The sequence below is a fragment of the Pectinophora gossypiella genome, chromosome 20, assembly GCF_024362695.1.
Source record: "Pectinophora gossypiella chromosome 20, ilPecGoss1.1, whole genome shotgun sequence".
Taxonomy (NCBI): Eukaryota; Metazoa; Arthropoda; class Insecta; order Lepidoptera; family Gelechiidae; genus Pectinophora; species Pectinophora gossypiella.
In genome coordinates, this window is record NC_065423.1 from 6,084,078 (window position 1) to 6,101,994 (window position 17,917).

Here is a 17,917-nt window from a genome sequence, read left to right on the forward strand (position 1 = left end):
CGTACCCTTGAAAAACCCTCATTGGCTTCTAAAATACCCTCGGCTCCAAACATTTCGTATGAAACATTCTTCCTCATAAAGAAAAATGGATCTCGTCATTGATACGATATATACATACATGTATACGATATGCTGAAGTATTAACCGCTATTTATGTCAGCATTTCTACGAAACCAGTTTGACGAAATTTGAAGCTGCTCTCAGGCGCTTGAGCCAATTTTCTACTTGCCCGAACAACGGGGAAATACCGAAGTGACAACCTTCTATATAAATTAACGTCTATACTACATCGCCACCATTGACCGACTGTACGTAGAGCCATCATGTCGGGAATTTAAAAGGTTTTTAGAGGAAATACAAGTGCCAAAGGTTACGAAAACAAGACGATGGTTTCGTCAATAGTGTGGCGAGTATATTGTAGATCAAACTAGATTATATAAGCGGCATCGATAAGGCCGAAAATCACTTTGTGAAGAGGATAGTGCGAGTGAGTAACTCATGTTATGTTATATAATATTCTTAGTTGAATGCCCCGCTTACATCCTAGATACTAAACCTATTACTGTTGCTTATTGTTTTGGTCATCATCCATCATCATCCTACCCTTATCCCTCTCTAGTTGGGTAGTTAGGTGGGGTTGGCACAGCATGTATTCTTCGTCCATTCATTTCTGTCAGTCGCCATGTCGGTACTCACACCTTTCACACACATATCCGTCTTTCCACAATCCGTCCACACTTTCTTGGGTCGTCCCCTACTCCTCCTACCCCTTGGGTCCATCCATATTCATACTCAAACTTTCCTCGTTACTTTTTTTTTTCTTTTTTTCTAAATATAATCTCACCTGATGTTAAGTGACGATGTGGTCTAGGGTGGATCACGCTTACCTAGCAAATACCTATTCACTCTAGCCTTAAAGACTCCTAGTTTAAAACGAGTCGGAAAAACAGACGATAGCAGATATTTCCAGACCTTTGAAGTTCGCATCAAAAAGGAAGTGGCAAAACGCTTAGTACGGATTGGTGGTATATCCACAAAAGGATGAAATGCCTGATGACGCCTAGTTGTTGTATAATGCCTTTCATCCTATCATCATTACATGCCCACCTGTCCCTATATGTGTATTTATTGTTTTGGTAATAGTATAAATATATAAGTGTAATAGTTTACAATATTTTTATCATTAAATTTGGCTATTTGCAGTTACTAAGTATCTGACACAGATATATAATTAAAGCAAAAAACGACGAAATTGTTGTCTTCTCTCAATAATTATTTATGCGTATGCCTCTAGGAAAAGGCTCTATATTCTAAAGTACTTACACCCTATCACGCTACTCCACACTGAAATGGTGTAATACAAAAGTATGTTATGTCAAATACCGTGGTTCATTGCAGATCTCAAGAAAAGACTGATAAACAGCAGACGTCGTGTTGATAATGTTATTATTTACTTCGATAACTCTGGCGATCGCGGGACATTTACACGCGATACCGACGACCATGTCTCAACACTCTCAAGGTAAGAATCAACTTTGTTTTATCAAATTTTAAATAAGTACACAATTATATCTACATAATTTACACTCATGACTCAGACAGACAGGCCGGCCAAGTAGTTAATGCCATCTGCGGAAAATCTACAATAAGTCACGTCAAAAAAAATCAGACAGATAGGCAGTCGCTTCTGTAAAAAACTGTATCTGTCAAAATCTTCAGGTTAGGTAAGCGAACCCTATTAAAACGGGATGACGTCATCCGGTTTTAACAGTTAATCATCATCTGATGATTATGATATAATATCACTCTTCTTTTCCCACCAGGATACGCGTAGACTATGGAACTCTATTGGCTTAGATCCTGACATACTTCACTTGCTTCCTCCACCTGAGTGAGAGCTCTTAGTGCTCCGCATTTGTCCGGTCAAGTAGTCAATGTCATCTGAGCCAAACCTACAATAAGTCTCGTCAAAAGAAAACACATTCATTAATTGTTTCGTACACACGCCTCGGTTCAGAATAGACCGTATTAAACAATTTTTAAGGACATCTCCAATTTAGTTCTCTGTCAGGCTGTCAGCCCCCTTGCTTGCTACACCGCTTGCTTTGTGCTTATCAAATATTAGTAGGCACTAATATATCGTAAGGAAAATGTGATAAGTATATTTTTTCCAATGTAATGTTGTATGATTGATAATACCTACTTGGCTGGTATGAATCAATGTTCAAAACAATGACATGCCATCTGTTAACGTCCGACATGAGTCAAATGTATCACTTTCAATAAGGTATTACAGTTTGGTGTCTATCTGTTAGAATAATACTATAAGTACTATCTATATTGTTATCTTTAGCCCATTGACATAATTTACAAATTAAACCGTAAATTTCATTAAATGTCAAATTTGATAGTGCGACAGGGTTCTAAAGTGGGTACATGATATTAATGAAACAAACTATAAATTAAAACACATAATACCACGTTCTTACCACGGCCTCCGTGGTCCAGTGGTTTGAGCGTTGGGCTCACGATCCGGAGGTCCCGGATTCAAATCCCGGTGGGGACATATCACATTATTCGTGATCCCTAGTTTGGTTAGGACATTACAGGCTGATAACCTGAAAGAAAAATGATCCGTGCTTCGGAAGGCACGTTAAGCCGTTGGCCCCGGTTACTAGTTACTGATGTAAGTTAGTAGTCGTTACATGAGCCACGTCAGGGGCCTTTGGCGGCTAAATAGTAATCCTGACACCAGGGTTGATGGGGTTGATAATATAGAAGAAGACCGCGGTAAGAACCCAGTATTATGTGTTTTAATTATGATAATAACCGCATAAACCTCAAACAATATATAAACTGTAAATTTTCCAGAAAACCCAATCGAAGATAGTATTTACGTCAAAAGGCAGGAGTGGCACGCGCGTCCTCCCTTAGAGACGAAACCATTAAGCACCCCAGTCCCATACGTGGTCATCCACCACTCTTACATCCCACCAGCTTGCAAGAACCTGGTCGAATGCAGCTACGCCATGAGGGCTATGCAGAGCATGCATATAGACCAGAACAAGTGGTGGGACATCGGATACAAGTAAGTTTTTATTTCATTTTTATGTACCTACGCGTACATTAACACGTTTGCTGTGTATGAACCACAAATCATTGTTGTTGTTATGACAGGCAGCGCCATGAGTGTTAAGAATCGGAACTAAAAACTGTCAAAGAGGCGGCTAATCCCTCGCCTTATTACATTACGAATACGTTTCGGCGGTTTTTTACTTACCCGCATTCAATACAGCTAATCGTTGAATCGCCGCATTACAAAACGGCCCTGTTTTTGAAAACAGCTAGCCGTAATGTAATACAGCGGATTATACAATCCGACTACGACATATACACTTTGGTACCATGTCACATTCAATTCAATTCAATTCTTTATTCATAATAAACATTACACGACAACAAACACAACACAAACACTAAATGTCAAATATGTTAGTGCGACAGAGTCCTAAAGTGGATACATTATAATTGCTCATGACTGTACGTGTACTTACATAAATTCCAATGAGTTTATCTTAAAATAACATTGCACGTGGGGGGTTGATATTTAACTTTCAGTTACACAGTGACCGTGTTAAGTATAACAATTGACTGAAATTAGTGGTAACATTACTAAGATCGTGATCCCCTCCTGGAAGGGCGGACCCACATTATTATGGGGCAAAATCAACTGGTTCACCCTGGCCGCAATCTAACCCGATGAAGTTAGGCCACATATAACTCATGTACTGGGTGGCCGTAAGCAACATTTTAAAAGATAAAAATAGGTAAATTTCCATGGCCGTAAACTAAACGAAACATTTTGTATAATAAGGGGCTGAGGGGTGTCACTATGGGGTTTCGCACCAGCTAAATATTTTACTAGGGCCGCCACTGCAAATGTGAAATCCGTCTTAATGTGAAATTGCGGTGGCGCGAATTTTCTCATAGACCATTTTGATTGATGGTTCCTTACGTAGTTTTTTTTTGTTTGCGCATCGAAAGTATTTTAGATAGAGAAGAGAGGCACTTTAAGAAATGTATCCGGCTAATGAATACTGTCATTTTTCAGTTTCGCGGTAGGCAGCGACGGAAAAGCATACGAGGGCCGAGGTTTTACCATATTAGGCGCACACGCCAAACACTTTAACACTCACAGCATCGGCATATGTTTGATTGGAAACTGGAATGGTAGGTTTAAGAACTTTAAATACTTACTACAAACTTGTTTAACACTTTCAAGGACAGAACGTCTAATGACGATCCGATCTCAAGGTGTCATATTACCTGTTATGAACCATCAATGACCCATGATCTCTGTCCGTGAAAGGGTTAAACTTGTGTTTGTTTCGATATTTTTATCCCGTAAAAATGATTGTTTTGAGGCAAACCTTCAATGAGTCACGTCGAAAAAAGCGATCTCATCATGTCGCTACAAATCTTGAGAAAGATAAGATTATTTCCGAGTGACGCACAACTTACGTACACCTCCGTTCCCTAAAGCATGGTAGGCATTCTGCGAAAGCATACCGCCCAAGGTAGCTGGTCAACTTCCAAAGGAAATCCTAAAAATCCTCGAAAATTTTCAGATACCCTGCCCCCCTCACATCAGCTAGAGAAAACCAAAGCCCTTATCCAGTACGGAGTAGACCAGGGCTTCATCCGAGAAGACTATAAGCTGGTCGGTCACCGACAGGTCCGTCCTACCGAGTGTCCTGGGCAAACTTTATACGACCATATATCAACGTGGCCGCATTTTGACGGTACCTTAGACTTAGCTACGAATTTTGTTGAAGATGAAGTCAAACCTAAACTTATATTTTCCCACTAGGCAAAATCATAAATGATACCTACACTCAAACCACTATGCGCGTATACGCGCGTTAAATATTAACACTTTCAAGGACAGCACGTCTACGGACGTTCCGAGTCCAAAGTGTCATACTACCTATTATAAACCATCAATGACCCATGGTCTCTGTCCGTGAAAAGGTTAATATTATTCTCTATTTCACAGTTTATTGTACACAATAGGATATAAAAACAATGAGACACTTTCCAAGCTACGTTACCCAAAAAAAAAATATAAATGGCGTTGCGTCATTATTACCTATTTTCTCATTTCTCGGGTACTTACAATGTAATAGCAGAAGCATATAAAAATAATTAAGTATTGCTTGATATTTGGATCAGATATGGTGAAGAATTATGTTGCTACTTATTACTTATATTGCCTCTTTTTATTTTGATCAGAATTATACTGGGTGGAAGATGTGCCTGGGCATGATAACAAGGGTGCCCAAAAAAAGACATAAAAGATGCGTATATCTGTTATCCATGAAATAAGAAGTTTAAGGGGCTTAAGGCTCCGGTACTCCATAGGCCCGAGATATGGAAACGACATAATAATAATAATAATGGCAACGAGAATAATACCTCTGTATTATTAAAGATAATGCAGTTTAGAATAGAATATAATATAAAACTGCAGCTATTTATTATAGTTTGTAAATAGGTAGGTTTTTTCGCGTGTGTGCCTGTACAACAGCGAATATCCAGTCTTGTGTTTGGCATGCATACATAAGATTATGATCACGCCTATTCCCCGTTGGGGTAAGCACGGAATTTTACTTACAAACACACCACTTTCTCTTCCACTCTCATGAAAGTCTTCATACCTACGTGTTCGTCGGTTCAGAGTACTCTTAACCTGGCCTGTCTTTAAAACATCCTGGATTTAGATGGATTTTTGGGCTTAAATATATTTAGAAATGTAATAAATATTGTAATAAATTATTGAAATAAAATTAAACATAGTAAAATTGTGTATCTATTTACCTATACTCACCCACTTATTAATAAAGGGAGTTAACCGAAAACAAAACAACAAGATAAAATGGAAACATGCTTTAATGACAAGATTCACAAAAATAATTGTTCATTATAAATCGTTTTTAGACACATGATAATAATTAATACATTTTTCTGATACATCCCTACATTAGTTCGTTATAATTGAGATGCCTATTCAAGTCGATGGTAGGTACCTACGTGGGTCTTGTCAGTGAACAATTTAGTCACTAACATAACTAAGTACGAAGTTGGCTATGAATTTCTAAGTTTTGTTTAAACTAGTGAATTTTATATTGTGATACATGAACTCAATCGCCGCAACTGCCTATCTCGTAGACTTTCAGACTGATTTTACGAACGAAACTCTATTTCTTTTCAAAATTATCGCTGTTCGCACCAAAAAGTCTTTGTCAATCTCTTCTTTGTTCTTCCATTTAACTGGCGAAGGGCCTTATAATATTATTTAATACTGTTTAACAGTTTTTAAGAATACACCGTATGTAATACATATACCTGCAACTTTGTCTTTTACAAAATGACTATCTAAAAACAAAAGCACAGCCTGGAGTTGACATTAATGCCTTTGAATACACACATCTAATAATAATAATACAGACATCTAAAAATCTGCGGACGATGTCATGAACGACGCAATCAAAACAACAATTGTCCAAAATTGACGATCATCATGGCCAATTCACACTGTTGCCAAATATAGAATTTGACACCATTAGGTACTTACTTATATATTATTTTTTACTCGTTGCGTTAAAGTGATGATGAGAAAAACATAAGTTCAAACAGATTTATTACAATGCAAATTGCAATGCATTGCAACTTTAAACGCACTGGTCATGTGGATATAAGGTCAATTGTTTTTTCTCGAAGGCCAGGCGCGCACTACGAGTTTTTCGCCGCGCGGCAGAAAAAAGCAGCGGCATAATGTCGCACTGTAATACTGTACCAAACAGTTATAAATTGTATTGCGCGCACTTGACTGGCCTAACAAAAGAGTGCAAGAATGGAGATTTTCCGAGGAAGATAGATTTATCTTCTGCTACCTACCACACCCTGGGCATTATGAGAAAGTATCCCTCTCAAATTGACGATACTTTTCACCATCGACATGAACTAGACAAGACACAAAATACTGATTAACTTTTCAAATATAGGTACGTATGTACCTGATATTTTGTGTTACATACTGAAGAGGAAAGGGTTATTCGACAACATCCAATGTGAAACTACACAGGACAATGAAGTTGCAATGACGTTTTATATTTAAACTAATCTACACGACTGTACACTGAAACATTTCATTTTATTTCATTCTTAAGTAACAAGTGCGAATTATTAAAAAACCTTTGATACCTGCGGTCCTGTAGCCTAGTCGTGAAAGTCCTATCGAGCAGATATTTATTATAATCACTAAAGAACGTAGCAAGAAAAAGTAGATCAATATTTTTTTTGTAATCAGGTCTTGCTTGGGTTAAATTTTCAAAATGCATAAGAAGGTATTCAGTTCACACATAGATGCTGTTTGACAGTTATACATAGTAGGTATTTAGATACTACAGCTATTTACAAGATATTTACTTAATACCTTGTACCTACTATATGATCTTAATTTTGACTTGATTTCAAAGGCCTTTAGTAAGTAAGACTCCGTGAAACGACTACAGACCACAGGCAACAAAGAATTCAAAATGGTCATTACATTATATTCGTACAAACATTAATATTCAAAATATTTATAAATTAAATAGATCTTGTATTTGATGTTACTTTAACATTTAACTACGTTTGACACTTACATGTGTTCATAACACAGTGAGGGATGTAAAGCTTAGCTTAAACATTATTTTGGACTTTAGGCCCGTTATAAAACAGAAATAGATTTGTGTTGGGAGGACAATATAAGCGTATATATCACACATACATTAACGTTTAGGTTTCGAACTGTCAGCACAGAACATCTAAAAAGCCTTAACAATATTACAGTAAGTATACATATAAATTTATTGATAAAGACATATCAGAATATAATATAGGAGCTATTATACTCAATAAAACCGTAAATAAATATAATTTTCGTCTATTTTATTTTATACCTAGAGATAAGTTGAGGGTTGTATATTTTAGTCGAAACTCATTTTATATACATAATAAATATATTTTAAAACGATATCATGTGTACTGTAAAGATATAATAACATTTAGATCCAAGATCTTTAGTGTCGTTTGGAAGCGCTAACAATAAAACTATATATAACAAATATAATATCCTATTTATATTTATTTTATGTTAAAATATGTATAAGAGAGGATCTTGTAAATAAAATTAGCTCATAATTGTACTTCAGATGTCACGTATGCTTGGACGAAATACAAGAAGCGTGGACATATAACGAATATAGTTCTTTATATTTATATAATTAATATAATTTAATATAAGTTATCTGGATACTTGTGATATCGAGGGCAAGGCACGGGAGGAAGAAGGTATTGATATTATAAGGATATGATGCCATAGGTAAGTTTTATATACAATAGGTAGGATTGAACTTTTCTTGAAGGTAGGATACCTATGTTGAATAGGTACAATGTGCAGGCTTAGAATATTTACTTCAATAATTATGTTATTCAGTTTAAGATGTCATAAGTAAGTCTGTAGTCAGTGATAATGGAAAAATAAGTATACTTAAGTACACAAAGATTATAACCACCCACTGCCATCCCTGTAGTGAGCCTGAAACGTAATTTCGAAATATATCGAGTACTACCTAGGTAGAGTAATTGTACTACATATAAATTGTGAGAAACGAAGTGACAATTCGAGAGCTAGTAGGTATTTCTTATAAATTGGTTTATTTGATGATGATATCTTTCGAAAGTATGTTTCATTCTCTACAACTTTTTATTTCAGTATCGATACCTATAGGTATGTATTTTTCATAATGCATATTATTCTGTCATCATTATGAATTAATACACTGAGTTTTCATACTTTGAGTTTTAACATATTCTCTATCCATATCTTGAGTTATATTCCTGTTTCCAAATTGATATTCAGTATCTCTAATTGATCCTTACTTTTTCCAATAATACACTACACCAAATGTTAACATCAGGTTAATTTTTTTAAGAATTAAATTCTGAAAATTCATGTTTTTAAAAATAACTATTATCTTTGAGCTTTGGAAATTAAATATTTTTTTCAGTTAAGTATTGAAAAAGTATCTAAAAATTAATCACCTATTTTTTTTATTTTTCATACTGTATAATTATAAAATTTCCTACTATAATTTTGAAAATAAGTTTTATTTTATTTTTTCTAATCTTTTTTACAATTTTGCTAAATACTTCATCGTACTAAATAAATCATTTCGATGATCAGTAACTTCGTAGCTTTGTATCAGAATCTGGCTTCTATTTGTTCTCGATCAGAGTCTGAACTTGAAGCACGAGATCCCTTGCGAGAGACAGTACTGCGGCTGCATCGTGTCGTTCAGCCATTTCTGGAAAAATATAAAGTCAAAGTAAAAATCTGATGATAACTTGATGATTTGCCCTATTAAAAAAACGACACGATAAAAGGTCAAGTTTTGAAGTTGCTTAGCTCCTATTTCAAAATTGCCCTTATTAGTAGTTAGAAGCATACTCATCAGTAAGTACTATAATCGACTTCAAAAAAATCGAAATAAAAGAACTTGCAGAAAAAAACAGTATTCAGAACTCAAGATGGAAAAAAACTCACCGTTAAAGAACTTGATGATGTCAGTAAAGTCCATGGTGTTGGCGAGGATGACATCACGGTAGGTCTCGAGCAGGGCCAGCGCTATAAACAGCACCATGTGTTCTGAGGCTACGTGGCGAGCCACCCAGATCAGCTCCCATGCCGCAAATACCTGAAGAGTTTACGGCCTATAAGGTTCAAGATAAAGTAGATGATTCGCGCCAAAACTCGGATGTCATTCGAGGAAAATCAACGTCACATAAAAGCAGTAGTACTGAGCGTAATAGATTTAAAACTCTGCCTTGAAAAGAATACAAATTTATAGAGAGGTAGCTTAATCGAAAGTATATTCCGAATAGTACAAAACGAAGGAAAAGAGATCGGTATTACTTTAATTAACATTCAAGATTGATGATTGAAAAGACATAAGGAAACGTAGGGACAAGACGCAAGCCTGAATGAAAATCTTTCTTTAAGTTCTCCAATATCTCAAACGTAGTATCTTATTAGTACGAATAACAAATCCTCACGTCTTGATAGAGCAGTTCTCGCTTGAAGTCGAGCAGGAACCAGCGGTAGCAGAAGTAGAAGTGCGTGTAGTCACCGTGCGCGTGCATCAGCTCGTACAACTCGCAGTCCAGGATCTGGATCAGGGACCTACCACACAACGAAAGATGGTTAATATTTGAAGAGAATAGATTTTCATAATTAACATTTTCATAACTTATTTTCATGTTACATGTCATAAATTTTGAGGTCGAAGACGTCTCCAAATTGCCTTTGACATGGCGCAACGATGAACGAAGGGCCCCTAGGAGCAAACGTAGGGAAACTCAAAAAGAGAACACACAGGAAAAGGTCACGGTGGTATATTGGTCAAAAGCTAAAAAACCTTCTTACAACTTAAACATGTCCTTCATAAATGACTTTGTCAATGTGCTTGTAAATGGGTTCCAATCTTACCGCATATCAGCAAAGTGTGCGTCCATTGCCTGCCCCGACGGGAAGTTATCCCTCGCCCGGCCCATGAGGCGCGCGAACAACGCGTGCGCAGCAGCCTCCTCCTTCATCATGACCAGCAGCGGCGCCGCCAGGTCGCACATCCCTTGCATATAGCCCATGTCCAAGTGCTCCCATACGAATCTGTAAAGTAGGAAGAGTTTCTAAGTATCCTACTGGTTAAACACATTTTCAAAATCTCTGTTTGATAGATACTGCTGATTTTTATGTTTATCCTGTTAGCTAAGTACGCTTTATTTGCTTATTTGTTTTGGTCTAAAGATCGACTACCTGTAGAATCAAACGTAAATGTGATTGAGCCCTCGTTAGCAAAGCGAATTTCGCAATACTTCGCATCTTCTTAGACTATTAGGTTCCTACTTAATACGTACGTGCACATAATATTCCTTAATTTGTCAAGATTTTCATCTGTGAAGAAAGGGTAGTTTCTATCGCATCTTTGTACATCCTTCTCTATACGATGCAAATTGAGTGCGAAGCTTTCCACTAATTCATTCTGGAAAAGGAAAATCGTTATTATAATAATTATATATGAAACTGTATAACGTACGAAAGCAAGTAAATATTTCTTCCGTGTCTATGGGAGAGAGGTTATGTATGTGTACTCGTCTATCCCTTTCGCTAAAGTTAGACAGAACCCCTTAATCCCATATAACCTCATTATTTAAGAGGAGAATAGGTACTTACAGAATAAACGCCGCCATTAGAGCTAGCAGGCGAAGCACAATTTGACCGGTTCGGTGGTCGAGGATCAGCATTACTTGGCTCGAGAGTATCAAACGATGCTCCAGCCGAGTGAGACTCCTCTCGAACCACTCCCAGAGGACTGCGGGCTGGGCTTACATTGGCTAGAACAGTAATGGAATCGATGACGCAAAGAGATTGGGGAACAAACAGTCAGTTATGATCAGCATTAGCGATAAGGCCGCCATTTGCCATGTACTTAGTTAAGAGACTTTTTGTAATTATTTCTTTTTATTTTGGTGCAATAAAGTGTATTTGTATTGTATCAGTATATAGGTTTTACCTGTTGTACCGCCAGAGGCTGGTGATCCACCAGCAGCCAGATCCACTGAAGGGTTTGTTATAATTACGCTTGTGCGTTGCTCATGTGGACTTGGCTGACTTTCATCCAAGGACGATCTCATATCACTGCCATTAAAGTTCGTGTTTCCACTATCCATGCTACACAGTAGCCCTCTCCCTTCTCCCTTTTGTACTATGTTCTCTGCTAGCCTCTTAATCTCCGCTATACTTTCTCTTCTCAAATCTGGATTTTGTACTACACTCTTTATATGTATTTCTTCATCGTCATCTAAGTCTTTTAGACTGTCTATATCTATTTCCCTACTATCACCCGTCTCAGTCTCTCCGTTAACTATCGTATCTTCCTTCTCCTTTTCTGAGTCCATCTCTATGTTCTCAACCTCGTCTATGCTCGGTGCTCGAGACAAGATTGGTTTGTTGTCGGGTTTCTTCTGTTCGTTTTCGCTTGGCTCCGGCGATACAACCGGTGGGTTGTCTGATATGACGCTGCAGTCGTCTTCGAATACCTAATAAATTATTAAAAAGTTATTTATTTAGCAAAGAAAAATCATGAACCCCGTATTTCATTTCTACAGATACTTACATTTACAATTAAAATATGTTAAAATAATGAAATTAAATACTTTTCTTTGCTTCGTCGTATAGATACTATTTTTCGCTTGAGTAATAAGTACCCAGTTATTTGGATTATGCTATATAATGGTTACGTGTTCTTAATCTATCTTACACCCTCGTTAATAATATTACCTCCGGTTCAACCTCAACTGGCTTAGGTTTTCCTGAAGCTTCAGTAAGTCTGGCTATGGAGGCGGCGGTGGCTTCCCGGTCGCGCTGCCTCACGATAGCCTCCACACAAAGCCACTCCGACATCGTCGTCTCGTACTGGCGACGACATGCCGCATCCTGCTCTGTCCTCTCCTCTGCTGTTGAACCGAATCTAGAAAAATATAAGTAATCCCATTAATACTGCTAATAATATATCTAAAAAATATTATGATAGTTCATAATTTTAGGCAATGTTATTTGAGGAAGATAATAAATAATTAACTTTGAGTTAAATCATTAACCTTTTCTGATGTGTGTAATGTAACTACTTACAGAATATCTCCCTATCATTTTTTTTTTATTTAAAATATCTACACTTCTAATTAATAAAACATTCTGCTTACTCATAATATCCAAGTAGATACGGCCACACTTCTTTCCTGATGTCGTGTTGGACGCCGCCGTAGTAGACGAGCCGATAAACTTCATCTTTGTCACTCAGGATGCCTTCATCGTCCATCATTGACCGCCATACTTCCTCTGTTAGGCCAGCTTCAGCACCTTCTAAAACATCAGTTAAGTACTTAATTTAGATTATTTAATTGGTTTTATTTAAACAAGTTTAAATACCACGTAGTAAGTAACAGCCCTCCGTGGTCTAGTGGTTAGAGCGTTAGGCTCACGATCTGGTGGTCCGGGTTCGATTCCCGATGGGGACATTGTCGAAATCACTTTGTGAGACTGTCCTTGGTTTGGTAAGGACTTTTCAGGCTTGAATCACCTGATTGTCCGAAAAAGTACGATGATTCCGTGCTTCGGAGGGCACGTTAAGCCGTTGGTCCCGACTATTAGCCGTAAAAACACCTCCAGCAACCCGCAGTGGAGCAGCGTGGTGGAGTATGCTCCATACCCTCCGGTTGATTGAGGGGAGGCCTGTGCCCAGCAGTGGGACGTATAAGTATAGGCAGTTTATGTAAGTATGTTTATGTCTACTTACCTCTGGGCACGATGTTGGGATTCACGAGGCCACTGAGGTGAGTCCTGACAGTGGACAGGTGCCGGCAGTAAGCCAGCCAGCCGTAGAACGCTCTCGAGATGATCTGCCGCCGCATCGTGCTGCACACTAGCTCTATTGACGCTGACTGCAATTTTAACAAACACTAAAATTCTTTTTAATTCTCCTCCGCTTTAAGGATCTTTTTAGGATTTCAAAGCAATGCGTGGGGACCCTACGGACTGTTAGCCTAATACTCCAAAACGAGTGTTCAAGATATTCATAAAAGACAGTTGCATTATACAGGTTTTTTGGGTTTGAGTAGATATGGGTGCTAGTGACACCGTAACGAATACTGAGGGGGATGATTGATGAATTATCTGCCGGAAAATTCATGAAGATTTTAGTGTTTTTTTACACAACAGCGTGTTCTATATGGAATACTCTGCGTTGTACAACGTGTGCGTGAGCCACTCCGGGGGTCCGTACGCCTGTGCTCTGGAACCAGCCTAAAAATAATACCATTAACCGCCTTATAAGTAAACGCAATGACCAAATAATTACCTGTTCCACCGGGTGATGCACTTGTGGGACCGGTGTGAGGGGAGGGTGACCGTTGAGCCCAGCTGATTGCGGACAGTCCACGGACATGGTTGAGGAGTCTGATGACGTGGTGGATGTGGACGCCAGCGGGCGGCGCGGGGTGCGCGGCGGAGAGTGCACGGCGCGCTCCAGAAGCGAATGGCGCATGGCTGGAGAGCAACATTGACTTCATATTATAGGAATACTTTCAAAAGATGACTACTAATGTATAGACTGATCATTTGGAGGCTGCACCGTCCGCTATACTATTTGCGAAATGATGAAGTTGGCAATGGACATACTTACCTAAGAAAATATCCTCCAATCACAATCCTAGTTATAGTATCCTTTATAGAGATTAGATTGGGGTGGGATTGTGGTTGTGGTAGTCAGCGTAATGTAGCCTACTACTTATACAGAGGGCCATAATTATTGCCGGCCGGTTAAGGGTTAAATTTTGAACCTTCTATCTTGAAGGGTTGAACAACTCCTGAAATTAATCAGGAGGTCTAAAAAGGCCTTTTTAATAACACTGGTCTTCCGAAAAAAAATACATATTTTCCAAGGGTTTTACTTCATAAAGACTATCTGCCCAATGTACCTTCTCTATCAGTGATAGCGTTGTTGACAATCCGGAACACGTAGTCACCGGCTACTTCTTCCCAGTCCGGCTCTTCGGCCTCCCCGCTCTCGCAAAGGCTCGGCATGGGCCGCCGACGAGGCTTGCCACGGCCAAACACCTGCGGAGAACCCCAGTCCACTTTTATTTACATGAACCAAGTCAGGAGCTTTTAGATCGGTGAAGTTAGATCATTTAATAGACGTTAACCCACATGACCAGTCGACTTTATTGTTGAACTTGGAAAGTGAATAATTATTTGTAAATCATTCTTTAACTAGATTATCCTCGCAGTCTTGGGCACAAAAGGAAAGAACTATTTAATACACCATCTGGTAGCAAATACGATCGTACAAACCTTTCCAGTGCCCCGTTGTGACCAGAGTGGAGGATCTAATTGTCCGTGAGGCAGAAGTCCCGTTTCCAGATTGCTCAAGAATGACAACAGGTTACCTCCTGCAAAATAATTACATAATTGGTTGGAATATGTCATGTAGGTAGTACAAAACACAGCTAGAAGTTCCTTATCCTATCTTCAAACACTCCAAAGGTTTTTATAATGAGATTAATTACCTTTCCAGACAAACGTCTAGCAATGACGGCTCACATCCGTTAAGGTCTGCTTGATTGGATTATATGATTATGTCGAACCCATCATCATCATCATCATCAGCCCATTAACGTCCCCACTGCTGGGGCACGGGCCTTCCCTATGGATGGATAGGGGGATCGGGCCTTAAACCATCACGCGGGCCCAGTGCGGATTGATGGTTATTAACGACTGCTAATGCAGCCGGGACCAACGACTTAACGTGCCTTCCGAAGCACGGAGGAGCTCGAGATGAAAACTTTCTTTTTTGTGGTCACCCATCCTATGACCGGCCTTTGCGAAAGTTGCTTAACTTCAACAATCGCACACCGAGCGCGTTTACCGCTGCGCCATCGAGCTCCTCACATCACATTATGTCGAACCCATCACAGCTAAAACAATATTGCATCAAAATGGAATACCTAAGTTACCTTTGGGGAAATGTATGGGAGGTCGCTGCACGCCGTCCTGCCCCACGAGGATGAGGGCGTCGCTGGAGGCCGAGCGATGGACATGCACGTACACCACCTCCCACACACACACTTGTAGGGACATCGCCCAGTACACGCTGAAATAAGACACGCATTTAATGAGGAACTTTCCAGGCTCATCACTTATTTAACAGCCACGCTCGTGTCGGTGCAGCATTCTCCATGCTACTTTTTAGGGAATAATAAGGCAGTGGTTTCCCTCTTGCCTTCCTCCAGTACTCTATCTGACGCGAGTGGGATGGCGCCCAGAGTAGTCTATTTCAAAGCCGTACTAGGACTCCTGTCTTCCACCACCGTCTTTCCAGGCTACGTTTCTCAAAAACAAAATAGATGGTGGTGTAAAAGTTTCCCTTCGTTTAACCTTCTAATTTCATGGATAACAGACATACAATGCATCTTTTATCTTTGTTTTTAGGCATAAATAATAACCCTTTTTATTACTCCCAGGCACAATTACACATCTTACAATCCCACATCTTCCACCCATTATTATTCCGATCAAATTAAATGTATTATACGCGGGTTAACAAGGGTATCTACTGCTATAAATGTCCTTCACAAGCTATGGTGAATAGAAAAACAATGATTATAGATCCCTATTATTATACCTATAACATAATAAAGCGATTATTTTGTACCGAAATAAAAAAATAAATATAAATTAAAACAAAAAACAAGCGACATACCAATCAATGCACAGTGGGCCGGCGCACCGACTGCGGTAGACGGTGCACAGTGGGCTCATGCTGCACAGAATACAGGTGTTTTGGCACGCTGACGAGTGCACTAGGTGGCAGCGGATACTACACATACTACACATTTAGACTAACACAAAATACATGCACTAAGTACCTATTAATGCAAAATAAAAAACAAACAGGCTAACGTGAAAAAGTATAAATTGTATAAGTTTGTTAAAGAAACATTCACTAAAAAAGTATTAAAAATAATAGATACTTCAAATATATAACGTTTAACACTCTAATTACAGAGGATAAATAAAATCCAAGAATTAAGGCCTTTACGATCGTTAGCTTATTTAGCGATTCGCAAACTTCAACGATTTACAAAAGACAAATGCTAATTTCTATAACATTCAAATTAATAAAGATTTTGAATTATAATACCATCCTTGAAAGTTTCAACAGACAAAGCTCAAGGAGTAAAAGATATTCAATATACTTAAACTTAACAAAGAAATTGTAGTAAACAATACAAAAGGGAGAATACTTCGTAGAATTAAAAGTTATCTTGTTCGGTACAGGTAGGTACCTACAAATTATAATAAAATCAACGCAAAACAGCGGCAAACAAAATAAAGAAGCTGGGTTTTGTTTATAAACAAAATTTAACTTGATTTAAACTTGCTGAAAATTTTACTAATTTCATACTCATAGAACATTTCATTTAATTTCTTGTTGCAAGTAACGTGATAGGTCTGAAATATAATCTTAACTGTCTTTTGAATAAATGAAGATCAGAGTGTCAAAAAGGTCACATCGAAACAATTCATCTTAAAACGCACTACTTATTGCTATTTGACATTTGCAGGTACGTGTCCATGAATCGACGCAATCTATCTAAATATATAAAAGGAGAAACTGACTGACTGACATATCAACGCACAGCCTAAACGCTTAGGTACCGTAGAGGTGTACTAAGAAAGGAATTCCCGGAATTCCCACGGGAACGGGAATTAGCGGGAAAAAATCTAAACCGCTAAGTTAGACGCTTGAAATTTGGCATGCAGGTACCTTAATTAACTTAAAGCTTAGTTGCAACAGGATATTGCAAAATTCCCACGGAAACGGGAATTAACGGGAAGAAACATTTGTATGAAAAAATCTAAACTGCATAAGTTAAATGCTTGAAATTTGATATGCACTCCCACACACACAAAGATCTCTCTTTTATAACACGCCACGCGGACGAAGTCGCGGGCAAAAGCTAGTCACCTATAATTTAATTACTTACGGCCAGGTGGATGACTTTATGAAATGTCAAATTGCAATAAATATTACTTTATAAGATGAATTACAAAAATGTGCTTTAGTCTCTGAAGCATCCTGACCCTACAAAATAAATGTAATAAATAGGTGTGATATTATAGAACTACATCTAATATAATAAATAACATCCATTTTTTATCAAAGCAATTAATAATGATAAGAAATAAATACAA

The 17,917-nt window shown here is 38.2% G+C and overlaps 2 protein-coding genes across 2 annotated transcripts in view; one reads left to right on the plus strand and one right to left on the minus strand.

Moving 5' to 3' along the window:
- The first annotated feature begins 298 nt into the window (after positions 1-298).
- LOC126376060 (peptidoglycan-recognition protein LB-like) lies at positions 299-5,198 on the plus strand. Its single transcript, XM_050023226.1, has 5 exons — positions 299-487; positions 1,399-1,522; positions 2,872-3,088; positions 4,112-4,230; positions 4,629-5,198. The coding sequence occupies exons 2-5, from the start codon at positions 1,441-1,443 to the stop codon at positions 4,868-4,870; spliced, it is 660 nt and encodes a 219-aa protein (XP_049879183.1). The 5' UTR covers positions 299-487; positions 1,399-1,440; the 3' UTR covers positions 4,871-5,198.
- Positions 5,199-7,149: 1,951 nt separating this feature from the next.
- LOC126376083 (small G protein signaling modulator 2-like) overlaps positions 7,150-17,917 on the minus strand; it is an 86,712-nt gene continuing 75,944 nt past the window's right edge. Inside the window, exons 9-23 of the mRNA XM_050023254.1 lie at positions 16,422-16,538; positions 15,676-15,812; positions 15,014-15,111; positions 14,638-14,776; positions 14,019-14,206; positions 13,458-13,602; positions 12,865-13,024; positions 12,443-12,632; positions 11,676-12,201; positions 11,336-11,496; positions 11,020-11,144; positions 10,592-10,771; positions 10,159-10,285; positions 9,650-9,800; positions 7,150-9,410 (exon numbers count right to left, since the gene is read on the minus strand). Of these exons, the coding sequence (XP_049879211.1) occupies positions 9,322-9,410; positions 9,650-9,800; positions 10,159-10,285; positions 10,592-10,771; positions 11,020-11,144; positions 11,336-11,496; positions 11,676-12,201; positions 12,443-12,632; positions 12,865-13,024; positions 13,458-13,602; positions 14,019-14,206; positions 14,638-14,776; positions 15,014-15,111; positions 15,676-15,812; positions 16,422-16,538 (2,533 nt within the window). The 3' untranslated portion in view covers positions 7,150-9,321. The remainder of the gene's footprint in view (positions 9,411-9,649; positions 9,801-10,158; positions 10,286-10,591; positions 10,772-11,019; positions 11,145-11,335; positions 11,497-11,675; positions 12,202-12,442; positions 12,633-12,864; positions 13,025-13,457; positions 13,603-14,018; positions 14,207-14,637; positions 14,777-15,013; positions 15,112-15,675; positions 15,813-16,421; positions 16,539-17,917) is intronic.